Source organism: Homalodisca vitripennis, chromosome X, assembly GCF_021130785.1.
Source record: "Homalodisca vitripennis isolate AUS2020 chromosome X, UT_GWSS_2.1, whole genome shotgun sequence".
In the NCBI taxonomy this organism is placed as follows: domain Eukaryota; kingdom Metazoa; phylum Arthropoda; class Insecta; order Hemiptera; family Cicadellidae; genus Homalodisca; species Homalodisca vitripennis.
This window is the reverse complement of record NC_060215.1, coordinates 71,675,139-71,689,255: the sequence shown is the minus strand read 5'-3', so window position 1 is coordinate 71,689,255 and position 14,117 is coordinate 71,675,139. Positions and strand designations below refer to the sequence as shown.

Sequence of the window (14,117 nt, the reverse complement as noted above, 5' to 3'; positions counted from 1 at the left end):
AATTTGGTCCACCACCTAATACGAATAAAAGAGTTTATTTTTAATGAAAATATATAATTCTTTTTTGAGCCAATGTACCTATATTTTGATTAGCATTGTTATTAATTGTGTGTTCATTTGGAAATATTTATTTGCTAGAAATTGTGATCAAAATACTGATTTTTGATCCAAGATATTTCGTAACAGAACTCTTTTAAACTTTATAAACCCACATAATTACGATTATGCCGTTACATATTTATTTCCTTAGAAACAGTAAATATAACTATAATTTTTTTATCCTCGTATAGACCAATGTTGACTTATCAAAAATCCATCAGTCCTTATGATCTAATATGAGAAACTAATTAATTTGATACGGTACTTGCGCGTATTTGGAAATATAAAATTGTAGTTACAAGTGTGAACAAATTTTGAACTTTAAAATATCCAAAAAGTTTTTAAGTACCTATTCAGATGAATATATTAAATAAGTTTACACATTATTACATAATGTTAATTTTCCTTATTATTTTTAAACAAATGGCCAGTTTCTTATAATTTACTCTTACACTTCCAAATAAATTAATTTTTATTTATTTACCCTTTAATGGAAACTTCGAGCCTCCAAAAATGTCCTACAATATATATACTTCCATATATTTTTGATCCAAGATATTTCGTAACAGAACTCTTTTAAATTTATAAACCACATAATTACGATTATGCCGTTACATATTTATTTCCTTAGAAACAGTAAATATAACTATAATTTTTTTATCCTCGTATAGACCAATGTTGACTTATCAAAAATGTCTGGATATGTCTGGATGTCTGGATTCCATATATATGTCCGGCAAATTTGAAGCTGTGTGTATTTTAAGTACTCGGGAAATAGGAAATAGATTCTAGACAGCTGCTATATATTTTTGTGGCTATGAAATAGAGCAAAAGTAAAATCACCAAATGTTTGGGATTCGCCGAAGTTTGAAGAAATGCAAAATCGTGTAAAAACCTTAGCTCCCTTTTCTAACGGACCTCAAAATAATGCAGTCGAAATTGTAGTTACTCTACTAATTATAAAAATTGGCTTTCATAATAAATAATTGTGTTAATAAAATATTTTAAGGCTTAAATATAGTTCACTCAGTGTATATTTACAGTATAAGACGGAAGGGGGGTGGTTATTAAGCTTTAACAACACTAGATTTGTATATTAAAATCTAAAATATTTCTTTAAAGTTTTAAGGACTTAGAAGACGGCTGAAGTAAACGTTCTTGAGTTTTACCATATAATTACAGTATTAAACATCAAACACTTTTAATTATTTATTTTTGGTAGTACAGTTGTAGAAGATGGCACACACTTTAAAAGTACGCATCAAACAATTTGTAGTTGTTCTTGTAGTCCTATACCTTTTGGATGTTTAAAGAATGAATTACATGAAAGTCTACAACAAAAAATAAGATCGTAATATTTTATAGCCCTAAAATAAAGATTACCGCTATATACTTAAATTAACTTACCCTTTATTACCCAGATCTGAGTCCACGTGGCTAATTCCAGACACCACCCTCGGTAAGGTTAGGGTTTAGAGGGTTGCCAAAATGGTGATTGATCCAAATTTCTGTCACTCTTTGCTACTTAATAAACCGGGGAACAGTGATAGGATCAAGGGTTGCATGTTGTGAGTCAAAACACTCCTTACACTCATTAGAAAAGAATTTAAGTTGTAATTGGAAGTTCATTTGGAATTAACAGTTTGTCTTTCAGTGATATTGTCTTTGAAGAAGAGATTAATTTTAATTTGTTGTGCCACTCTCTTTATATGTCAGTATTAAGAACTACCGAAGAACTCATAACAAAGACAGTTTTTGTGAAATTTTATTATTCCCTTCAACATTTTTCTACTGTAAAACTATATTAATAGTTAAGTGAATGATTGTTTTAAAAAGAAAATATAAGTCTGATAATCCTGAAATATATTTCAGAATACGTTGAGAAGATACATTTTTTATTAATCAAATATAAAAGTGTTTGTACTGTTTTTCCAGTGTTTATGTTAATGCCGAGATAAAATAGCGATGAGTACCTATTGGTCCAGAAAGCCTCTAATCTAAAGTTTGCCAAACATCACGCATTATGTGTCTGAGGTCTTCTAATCCGCTCTTTCTCTGGAAGTTATTGAAAATCTTCCAGAGTGGTTAAGAAACCCCCTCTACTTACAAGGTTGTATACTTAAGTTAAAAAGCTGTGCGCGTCAAAAATTTAAACAATATAAACTTACATTTTATGGTGCGCGAACTGAATTCTTTGCGTTACTCAAAAGCACATATCTTGAATAACTCGCGCACTCCCTTTGAAACCCACTTCATTATAGGAAAGAAAGGAAGGTATTAAATATGAGTCCTCAAGTTTTTCCACCAGAGTATAGACGCTAGTAAAAGAGTCTCCTACTTATAAGCGCCCTGGGCTGGAATATTTCGGATCGATAGAGATATAAAGCCTGATGAGGAGCGCAAGGCGGCAACAATTACACTTTATTCCTTCACATCAGAACTCTAATACATCATGCTTCTGTGCTCCTACACTGCTCGTACATTACATTCCTGGAGGACATCTTTGAACTACGTTGCTGACTGAAAATAGATGCAATAGAAGTATCTAGTGTATATTTTTATTTTTAACTTGTTTTTCAATTGCTTTATTAAAGTTCACAACCTTTGAAAAGGTAATGCATCTAATGGATGTAAATCCGTCTATTTGCCATAACTCAAAATGAAGTATTGAACATTGTTACGTCTATTAAAACTATAATTTCCAATCAATCATTATTTTTATATAGATAAAATACAATTTGATTCAGGATGAATTTCCTTTTTTTACTGTATGAAACATATTGTCTGAACCCTGATTGACATGAATTTTATGCAGATATCGTAAAATTTCAAAATATTAATTCTCGATTGGTACTAATATTAGATAATTATTCAAAGTAACATTATAATAACAAGTTCACGATAAAATAAAACAAATCATTGATACGCATCGGAATGTTTTTTAGTTTATACGATATTTCTGTAGGGTATTCAGAAAAAATCTCAATCTTTGTTATACTTCATCGTGTAATAATTACTAAACAATATATAATGTGCAAAAAACACTAAAAAGCGTTTGGACTATTTAAAAAGAAAAACGTAAAACTCCACGAGGCGTAACATTGTTCTTATGGAGTAAATTGAAGATAGTTTTACTAAAGGCGGCTTCTAATGTTAGAAATTGTGTTGCCATGGTTGAGCCACCATTTCCAAAATTAGATTTTATCTTTCTGTATGAGTAGAAATAATAAGCTATACTTTAAAACCCAGCGTTTTAGTAATATCTCCAGCTAATTTACATAATTGAAAAGCGTATGTTCCTTTAATTTTCCGTTCTTTAAGACAGTTTAGTCAATGACTAGGTAAAACGAAATAAAATACTTTTCCGAATTGGAACTGCAAAATCAAAAATTAATGTTTAGTCAGATAAAGCCTACTAGAAGGCATAACAAAGTAAAATATCACACGTGTAGTGGACACATCATTTGTGCTTTATTCAAAACCGAAATCTAGCTTTCCTACAAGGGTTTAAGTAAACTAATAAAATAACAAAGAACAGCAGATCATTTCAGTACATATAGATACGTTAAGTACAAATTGATACAGGACGTTATAATCGCATCAGAATATATTATACTCGTATGATACTTCAGCTGCCAAACAGCTGATCAATCTCAATAACATGTAATAGTTAGTACCCATTTACCAAGTTTAAACATGTAAGTAAGGGTTTTCACCGATTTCTCCTTGTATAAATGTACTGATATGAAATAACGCGTCGCTTATACTGTTCTATTTGTGAGTCCGCACTGATTAGTAAGGAAACTATGACTCAGTAGTTACACGTGTATTGACCGTAAACAGTGAAACCTATGCCTGTTGACGTAGACAATAATATAGTTCTACTCAGGTGCTCAACTTTATGATTGCGAAAATTCCTATGTAGAGGAATCTGAATTCGACTTCAAGCCCATTGCTATCTCTTTTAATTCGATAATCAGCACCGACCAGAAGTCGATTGATCCCGGTTCCTTTCATTCTCGAGACCACTATTCATTGCTCTCTAATTGCTAGTAAAAACGGATTCTTATCAAAGTAAATGTGAAATAATAATATGTGAATCCTACAGTTAAAATTGTTTACCAATCCTTATAAACACCTGTTTTTGGCGGAGCCGTAACAATTTCTGATACACCAAAGCACTCCTAGTTGGGTCATGTAAATATTCACAGATGACATCTCTTTATGAGCATTTGTTAAACAGTAAAAGCGAGATGATACTTTTATTGCAGCGAATATTTTTTCTGATCCTCAAAGATTGATATTTTGTGAGACCTCCTGGGTTTTAGGACACCTGGTATATCTCAAATTTGCTCAGGATTTTTGCGCTTTTTTGTGCTTTGTGTTTATGCGGGGGTTTGCATTGACGCAAAGTTTCCTGGTTCACATATGATGTCAGCCGTAACGCTATTAATAAAAAACATAAACAAAAATAAAATTGAGATAGTCTTAATTGTATACTCTGTATCTGTAGACTAATGTTCTATTTCATGTTCTATCATGTTTCCATTCGGTATACATTTATAAAGTTTTTTACTGAACCAATTTCAGAGACCGACTGAGGTTTATCGTTTTGTGTTTCTTAGTTTATGAAAACAAGAATTGAAATTGAAATTGTTTGTGGGAACAATTATTGCCCACATTTTTAGCTTTCACAAGTATGTACATGGTCCCTGAAAAATAATACTAGGATTTTGAACGAACGTTACTTTATTCAAAATAATTAAATTATTTAAACGTCAAATTAAAAGATAACTAAATTCCCCGAAGAAATCGATTGTTCATAGAAGTCTTCAGATAATCACACCCACATTGACAGTCAACGATGTTATTCGTAAAACATTTAGACTTCAATCCTACCAAAATGTGTTGAATATCCATTCGACACACTTCCTATGTTGCGTAACTGTTAAAATCAGCGACAAATGGCTTTATCATCTGGCAAATTTTGACTTCGATACGTAACTCGAAATCGACACTGCACGGGAACAATTTATTTTGACTATGCTCATAACAGAACCCACTGCACCTTCTGTTGTGCCGTAAACATTGTACTTGCAACTGGCGCCAAGCGTGTCAGTCACGATAGAGGACTGCCGCTGCGCAGCTGTTTTGCGCATGTCAAGCCCAACATCTCCTTATAAAAAACAAAACTTAATTATTTCAAATTCAACTTGACGTTAAAATCATTTAGTTATCTTGAGTAGTTTTTAAATAACGGCTTTTAAAAATCTGGGCATTCTTTTTCGGAAACCCTGTACATTCTTTTAAAGGAGTATATTCGTGAGTATAGGTGCTTCTCATTGGCTATAAGAAAAGTATGCCTTGCCATTCTTGATTTTTGCTTATTTGTGAATCTAATTAATTCACTTTACATTGCAAAATAAAAATATAAGCAACAGTTACATTTTGTTAAATGTACAAATATTTATTTTCTTTAAATTAATCAATGTAATTCATCTTATAAAACTTGCTTAATCTATTTTAATTGAGTATTAAATCTGAGTTGGGGTTGTTATAGTTACCCACAGGTAAATCGTAGCTTTTAGTACACATTGGATCCTAAGTACGTTCGCTGGCTATTACTGCTTATTTTTATTGAATACCCTTTATTGTATTCGTCATAAAATTTAAATAAATAGCAGTTAACAAAGAAAAAAACAAAAAAATAAACAAATTCCGTAACGTATTTGAAAATTAAACGTGTTCTTTCTTTTCTTAAAATAAAACTCAAAACTGTTAAAAGTCATTAGATGGATATTCACGGATGTGTGATCGATTTTCACAAACGTATATGCTAATTGAATACTGTTTTCCTAACATTGCTATCTAACAATCCATTTACAATTAATATCCAAATTGTAACACAATAACTAATTTATTGTCACAAAGGAATTGTATAAGAAATTACACAGTCAGATGCATCAGAAAGACAACCAATCCGTAATAGTAATTACGTATAGTAATTTTGCGTATTATTTTTATTTTGTTATTCTTATTATATGTTTTTATTTCTTTCAACTCTTAACCCTGTATTAAAAATTAAAAAGTAACAAGATATAATAATAATAACGAAATTAAGTAATACATATAATTACTAGACCTATTTCCTTAAGTAAAATATGTTGTGGTCTAAATGGAAAATGTGTACAAAATCAAATTTATTACCGATAATTTATCATTTGTTTAAATTCCTCAGGTTGATAACTTTTCAGCCTTCCTTTGTATGTATATTATTTGACCTTATATATAACGTGTCATTTGCTGCTACGCCTGAGCTGCAGTGAGGGTGGTTGATTTCGTCATATCTTATTCCCTCAGGACTCGCCTTTCAGCCTGGGGTGTGTGGGCTGGTACTTTTTACACCAATAGGAAATAAAGACACGTCTGCTGAATTTACCCCGTCTTTTGTCAATAAAGTAGGTCATACTGACTTTAGAGCACGAATCTTTTATGACAGTTATACTTTATCTGTGTTAGCGGTTCTTTAAAATGTATCCTTTTTTATTTAAAAACATTTAAACAAAGGTTGAGTGGTAGAGAGAGCTTTACAGCCCTAACTCCGCCTCTTTAATTAAAGGAATTTTCCATAGAATTTAATTTTACTTATTGAATTACATAAAAGGATTTCCAGAAACAATTTTCCGCTGGAGGTTTTAACAAATTTTATATATATATATATATATATATATATATATATATATATATATATATATTAGTTATCCTATTGAATATAGAATAACTAATGTATACAATTATATTTTCATATATTTATTGCCATTTATTACAATATTTTGTAGTATTATTATCCAAATTTTAAATTCCTTTATATATATATATATATATATATATTATATATATATATATATATATATATATATAAGCTTTGTGATTATTCATTATAAATTTCTTCTAGATCATTATTTATAAAATATATTTTAGATTATTGCATAGAACAAGATACATCTGCTGTCCTTGACTACACAACTGTGGGACATACTTTAAGTAACTTTAATTTGACAACTCTCATTGATTTTTATATTAAGTTTAGTCTACTTTGCGTTATCTGCGAAGTTTCCACTTTATAAATATCAGAGTTGTTATTATCTTTAGAGACTGAATAATGGAGTACATAATAAATACAAGACGTAATGGAAAATGACCAAATAATATGTTTTAAGGATCGTAATGATCAAGATTCTCAGGACTTCTACAACAAGGTGACATATCGTATGAAAGCTATTTTTGGCTGAGCGTTAGCAAATTCTATCACTCGAAGGGCTGGAAATTTTCAGTATTGAAACGACGTGGACATTTTGCATGCAATTTCAGCGAAGCTTGTTACGCTACAACGTTACTATACAGAGGTGTGGAGTACGTCTACCTTGTACGTTATATTAAAAGACATGCGTATAAAAAGAGCTGTCTCAGTAACAAAACAAAAATTTTAAGAATTCAGAGGCAACAGGTTGAATTATGGGGTAGTCAGATTAGTATCCGGTTATAAGGAATTCAATAAGAAAAATGTCGAATTAAGCAAACCTTAGATTTATTTTCAACTTATTTAAAAATATTGTTGACTGTTTCAGGTGGTAATGACGAAGCATGAACCTGGGCCGCGGCCACGGCCCTGGGACTGGGGTGCCACCCCTGTCATGATACTGGTTCTCTGCTGGATCAGCTGTATAGAGTGAGTACCGTAGCTAGTTTCCCTTAACTTAAATTTAAAATTTAAGTTAAACTTTAACTTAATATTTTGCACTCCTTGCATACATGAATTTTGTACCTAAATGAGTTGAATATGTTTCTAAGGATCATTGATTTTATGTCCGTCCTCAAGGGGCAAGGACCTGTTGCGAGGATCTTATCAAACTGAATAGAGAGGATAGTTGATACAGTACAAAGTAAACAGTATTGAAAAAGTTCTTCAGACACCTTAGACTGTGCGGTTATAGGCATCCATCTTTGTTGACCAGTGAGACCGAATGCAAATTGACATCCTTAGAGTTCAGAGTATATTGGAAATTCAAAGGCCAAAAGGACTATTGCAATGTTTGGAGTTCATGTTTACACATTTGTGGTTACTTGTTGCCTTGTGGTATTGACGCTCTCGGCTCATATCAATGGTTGATACTATTTATACACAACCTTTAAATTAGTATATTATTTTTTTTGGTTTTTTAGATAAGAAATCAAGGATGCTAATATTTTTCATTAATTAATTATTTCACTGTGTCCAGTTATATTTGAATGCCATCCTCCAGCTAAACCTTATATATAAAAACAAAAAGGTTTTTAGTGTGTCTAATCTAGTAAGTTTTGTAGATCTTGTTAAATTGTTCAATTTTGATTTTTAAGAAGGCAATTAAAAGAGATTTTATTACAAAAAATATAATTTTATACGGCCCCACACAAACCTCTTAGGTATAATTTCAACATTAACGTCTACACTTCGTACAAAATGCAGCAATAGATAAATACACTAGGTTAAATTAAGTAGACCGTAGTTTAGTCTAATTTCAGAAAACTTTAGTTGAGTACTATTCTAATAGTTGTCTATGATAATAAATTCTTTAAGAGTGTAAGCTGGTCTTCCTGTTTTGTTTCGGTTCTATTTTTGTTTATTTTTATAAAGCATAAAATGTACGATTATTGAGATAGCCAATGATGAGAATGCAAGTCAAAGGAGTAGATGAGAGGGTGATACGGCCATTCTTCAAGAATATTATGTTTTACTATTTCCACAAAAAATGCATATTTCAGGCTCATTTCAGAGCATTAATTTGTTTTAATTCATTGCAGAAGCCATTATGTTGTGAGGCCATCGTCAGTTAGTTTTGGCCTCTAGTTAAATATTTCTTAATTCACGTATACTTGAGGAGTAAGTCGTAGATGGACAGTATGTCTATGTTTCATGGACCTAAACGCGTGGATGTACATGAGTTTATGTGATAAAACATAAATAATATGGAAGTCTTATCACAGTTAAAAAAAACCGAGCTCAAAATAAGTTGGTTTTCGTGAAAGCATTGGTGAATTAACCAAGTCAAAGTTTTGGTAAAACAACAGAATTTAAAGGTGCACTAGCGATTTTGATTACGTACAATTATTTCTAGCTTATACGCCCTAACAAAATGAAAACAAACTATACCTCTTTAAGACTACACGTTAGACAGAGATATTATTATATATGTATAAATGAGAGACTAGAATAAAGTTAAATTTCATTTAAGTGGTTTCTAATATTGCAGTGTTTATAGTTTCATTCATGTAATATTTAATAAATATATTTTAAAGTCAATATGTTACCTCTTACAACGGGTAATTATAAATTTAAGCATTACTTATGTCCAATTAAGATTTGTGCAGGTCTCCCGTTTCTGAAATTGTCACCTTTTTGTTACTTTCAGACCTTTTCATAAAAATTTCCCTTCAAAAGCGTATAGAAATTGATGTTAAGCTCCACTTAGCAATTTTGAGTGGAGACTCGAATATATTCTTTATCATCGGAAAATTTCGATTTTGGTACTTTTCCCACAAAGTCTGTATATTTAATTTTTCTACTTGTTGATGTAGCTTTACTCTTGCAAAGGAAACCATTACGTTAGGGCATGTTCGTTAACATAACAAAACAGACTGTGGTTTTATATCTATTGACACACTTTGCTGAAATTAAATACATAGGTTTGCTTCAGAACAACTTCCCACACTTTCCGCACAAATTACTGGAATATTTTAAATTTGAGTATTTCTAAATTCTTTACTATTATTCTGTCCTAATTATTTCATTAATTGATTTGGACATTGCTTCAGAAAAACTTCCCACACTTTCCGCACAAATTACTGGAATATTTTCAATTTGAATATTTCTAATTCTTTACTATTATTCTGTCCTATGAAGTGCATGTTCTGCTTGCAAAGAGAGATATAAATAGAACGCAGAAGGAGAAATTCTAGATATCTTTGAAGCTACAAGAAGTTAAAACTATAATACTGAATAGTCACTGACACCCCTGTGATGTGCCTAGTTGGAGAATACTTGCTTCCTAAATACGCTATCTTTGTCTGAAATACAGCTCTGAATAATAAAACCATTTGGTAATCGAAGCTTGTACTGAGAATTAAGGTATACCTTTTGTACGAGCGACTCGTTCTTTTGTCCTTGGTTATTGTATTGTGACCTTGTAATTACAGAAAGTTCTTTCAATTGGAAATACTGTCATTGTGAATTTTTATTTTGCATACGTAAGCATACGGACTAGGCACTTAATTTTCAATATTGGACATTGTGCAGGAGGAGGATCGGTCAGTTGTAGACATAGTTGGAATTCTTACAAAGTATACTTACATATTGATTTATGATTTTGTCTCTCGATCAGCAAATATCAACATGCAACAAAAATAAATACATACAAGGCCTTTTAAACCATAAAAACATCCTCATTTTGTTTCTTGGTTTTTCAGTTTAACATCTGGATCATTATACATTTTCAAATAAAAAACTCAAAATTACTATTAGTTTCAACAAAAGTTGCGATATAGTTCTACTGCGACTTCCCGTAGCATAGTCATGACAACATACTACGAGTAAATTATTTAATAACGAAATTAAAGCCTTTTCGGCTAGCGTTAAATGTATATTACCCGACAGCACCGTAATAAATTTGAATTTCGATCTCATTCGAATCATATTAATCCAAATTAGTAAGCTAAAACATTTTGAACGCCTGTTTTACGTTTAATGTTCCTTTAATACGACTACAAATTGATATGACGGTTGATTGAGATACATACTCGACTCTTGTTCACAATCCCAGAGAGGATGTGGAAACACTGATTGCATGCAAAAGTAGTTTTTTTCCGTCTTAAGTAGATATGCGAATTTTAATTTTAAAACTATGATACACGGTAAAACATTTCGTCTTTCCGGGAAATTATTGAAACCTGTAGTAAAAGTAGTTGGAGTAGTGTTTTCATTGAAATTCATAAGGATTGTTCAGGGCCATAATTTGAGTGAAGGCACAGAACAGTACGTGTACTAGGAGGCATTATCTATCTGGGTGGATGTTGTTGAGGCGATTGAAGGAAGACAGTAGCAGAAATGATGCAACAATAGAAGACAACGAGTCTGGGATAAAAGCGTATTGTGCGCTGAGACCATCCCTCTGCTTTCACACCGATTGATTTCCTTCTTACTTCAAATTAATCCTCCTTGAGCGACTGAACACTTACGTGCTACAAACACTGGTCGATAGTGACGATACTGCTAGATCGATACATACAGTGAACTTAGCACGTGAGAGTTCTTCGTGCTAATGAATGAAATACTCTGTGCTTGGGTAACCTATCCGATATATACTGCACAGAATATTTGGTGTAAAATATCATAAAATAAAACACTATCGTGGAATTATTAGTATGTAGCTTTTAGCTAGAAAAAAATCTTCTTTTAATAACTAAAATATTACTGTCCCTAAAATCTCTATATCTCACCAAGAAATAATTTTCACAACTTCAATACCTGATAATTACCCTTCTCACGCTTTAAAGAGATTGATCAACGATGGTAGGCGAAAGAACAAAACATTTCTAGAGAAATTACTACACGGTGCTTAAATCACTAATGTCAAATTGATCACAATAAATGTTAACCCACAAAATATTCATAAAGGACGCAATTGAAATTCTTTATACTTCTAGAAGTGTTAAGTTGTACGGAGAAGAAGAGTATTGAAAGGGATATTGTTGTAAATTATTTTCAATGGATTATCAAAAGGAGTTCCTGGTGGTCACTACTGAACTACTTCTGCAGTACTGCACACAAAGGACATTTGAAAACTATAGGAACTTCAAAATATTTTTGTATGGTTCAAGTTGTAAAGGTGAAATTCTGTAAATGTTAATCCACTTTAACAATTAATTTACTCAATTAATTACCGTACTCTTTCATATCACTCACTTCTTATACTAATTTATATATATATATATATAAAATCTATCTGGGTGGATAGGTAGATCTATCATATGCTTTGCTGCTTAGATCTATAAACTTCAGAGTAAAACAACTTTTCCTCTCGAGATCAGAATTCCTTTAGTGAACTACTTTTGTTTTTTTTTCAAACTTTGATACTTCCTTTCTATCAACATAGATATAAATAACAACAACATAGATTTCAATTTATTGCTATACTGGTTGGGATACATTTAGAAAGTCCCACTTTCTTTTTTAAGAAAAGAGTTGAGGAGAGTACCTAAATTATTACGGCCTTGTGTGTCTCATAGTTTTGAAAATTTTGGGCTCCCGTATGAAATTTGTTCAATTACGGCTTCTTGGACATAGTGGTCAGAAATCACAGTGTTTATCAAAGACACTGTGACATTAGGGCGTATGAGATAACGTTGTCAATAGCGGATCGTGTCGTTGCTGTCACTCTTGTTGGGGTCTTGACTAGCAATTTGAGGTCAAATGACCTTAATAAATCAGCTAATCGTTTTGTAGTTTGCTGGTTATTGTCCAAGACATTTATATTGAAATCACCCATCAGGATGTACTCAAGGTAATAGTTCGTCAGGTCTGTTAGTAAGGATCTTAATATTTTTTTTTTTCAATGTCTGTTCCCACTAGGAGACCTGTAGATGCCAAGAACAATTGATTTTGAATTTTGGGGTTGAAGTTTTCCGATTGTTTAAAAGTGTTTCTCGTCTGCTTTTTGAATTGGAAAAGTTCTTGAAATTAAATTTTTTTCTTTAAAAAGTTTGTGACCCCACGTCCTTTGGAGTGACTACTATAGTACAGGTTCGCCAGTTTCAAATTTGGAATTTTGGCGGTCAGTGACTTGGTATCGAGTAAATGCTGGAAATCTCCGGTTGATTGGAGGACTTGATGGCGGCAGCGAACGTCTCATGACGTAAGGTGGCCGGCTCGGATTGTGTTGTTCCCTTCACAGGTACCGCAGCTGCAGCATGTCTGGGTGGCAGCGATGACATCAGGGCTAGCTTTTTACTATAGTGTCGGCCAACAAACGTTTCCCTTTGGAAATATAGGCCGTGAGATGTAAAATAAATTCGGGGAATGTCGAAGAGATCGGTTTTCCTTACCTTACCTTCATATCGCTCACAAAGTGCCTCGATGACGTTATTTACCAACGCAATGTGGTCGTGGACAGCGCTGCTGAGAGGAAAATTTTATCTATATAGTACCGAAGACACGAGAACTCTTTAAGTTCTGAACAGTCTTCTAATCACCCTCCAAGCAAGAACCCTCCAAGTGTTCGTAGGAATATCCTGCCGCTCGTTGGCCACGTCGATAGTTCCTGCTAGAACCACAAAGCAGAGCTCCTGTGTCGGTGTTACGGTAGAGCGAATGCCCAGCAGTCCAGCTCCAGGTTTAGATATACCGTATTGGACATCAAGGTGATGTTCGCTGTTGCTGGAGTTTAGTCGGTCGCGTTGCCGAAGGCCGGGATGAAAGTTATGATTCAGGCGACATAAGCCTTAGAACTAAGATGAAATAGCCTGTTTCATGAGTCAAATGGGTTGCAATGTTTGCCAAAGACTATATTTTTTTAAATCTTGAAATATAGACGTGCATGAATTTTGTGTTGTGTGAAACCTGACACGTTTTGCTTCTTTCCTGTTGGAGTTTATAGGAACCAAGGAAACACTAAATAAAGCTTGAAAAATATTTCGTCTGAAAAATCTCTAGTCATTATAGGGAATGATAACACTGACAGCATACGATAAAAGAATGACTACATCCTCATGAGAGATATATTAAGTGAATATACATCCAGATACTGAAGCTTCCGCCAACAAGTATATGGTCGACCCCAGTAACCTCAATTGACTGTGCTTGTACCAATATCCATTACGAAGACATTAACGTGCAAGTAGTTAATACAGGAACATCGGGCCACACTGGGCAGCTCTGCACTATAATTTGAAAAAGTAAGATGCCTCCTCTCACAATTGAACAAATA

General features: G+C 32.6%; 1 protein-coding gene across 2 annotated transcripts in view; it reads left to right on the top strand.

The window, feature by feature from the left end:
• Nucleotides 1-14,117, top strand: part of LOC124369180 (glycine receptor subunit alpha-2) — a 63,392-nt gene that overhangs the window by 24,109 nt on the left and 25,166 nt on the right. For both annotated transcript variants that reach the window (XM_046826991.1, XM_046826990.1), the window contains exon 2: nucleotides 7,728-7,828. In XM_046826991.1, the coding sequence (XP_046682947.1) occupies nucleotides 7,734-7,828 (95 nt within the window). In that variant the 5' untranslated portion in view covers nucleotides 7,728-7,733. The remainder of the gene's footprint in view (nucleotides 1-7,727; nucleotides 7,829-14,117) is intronic.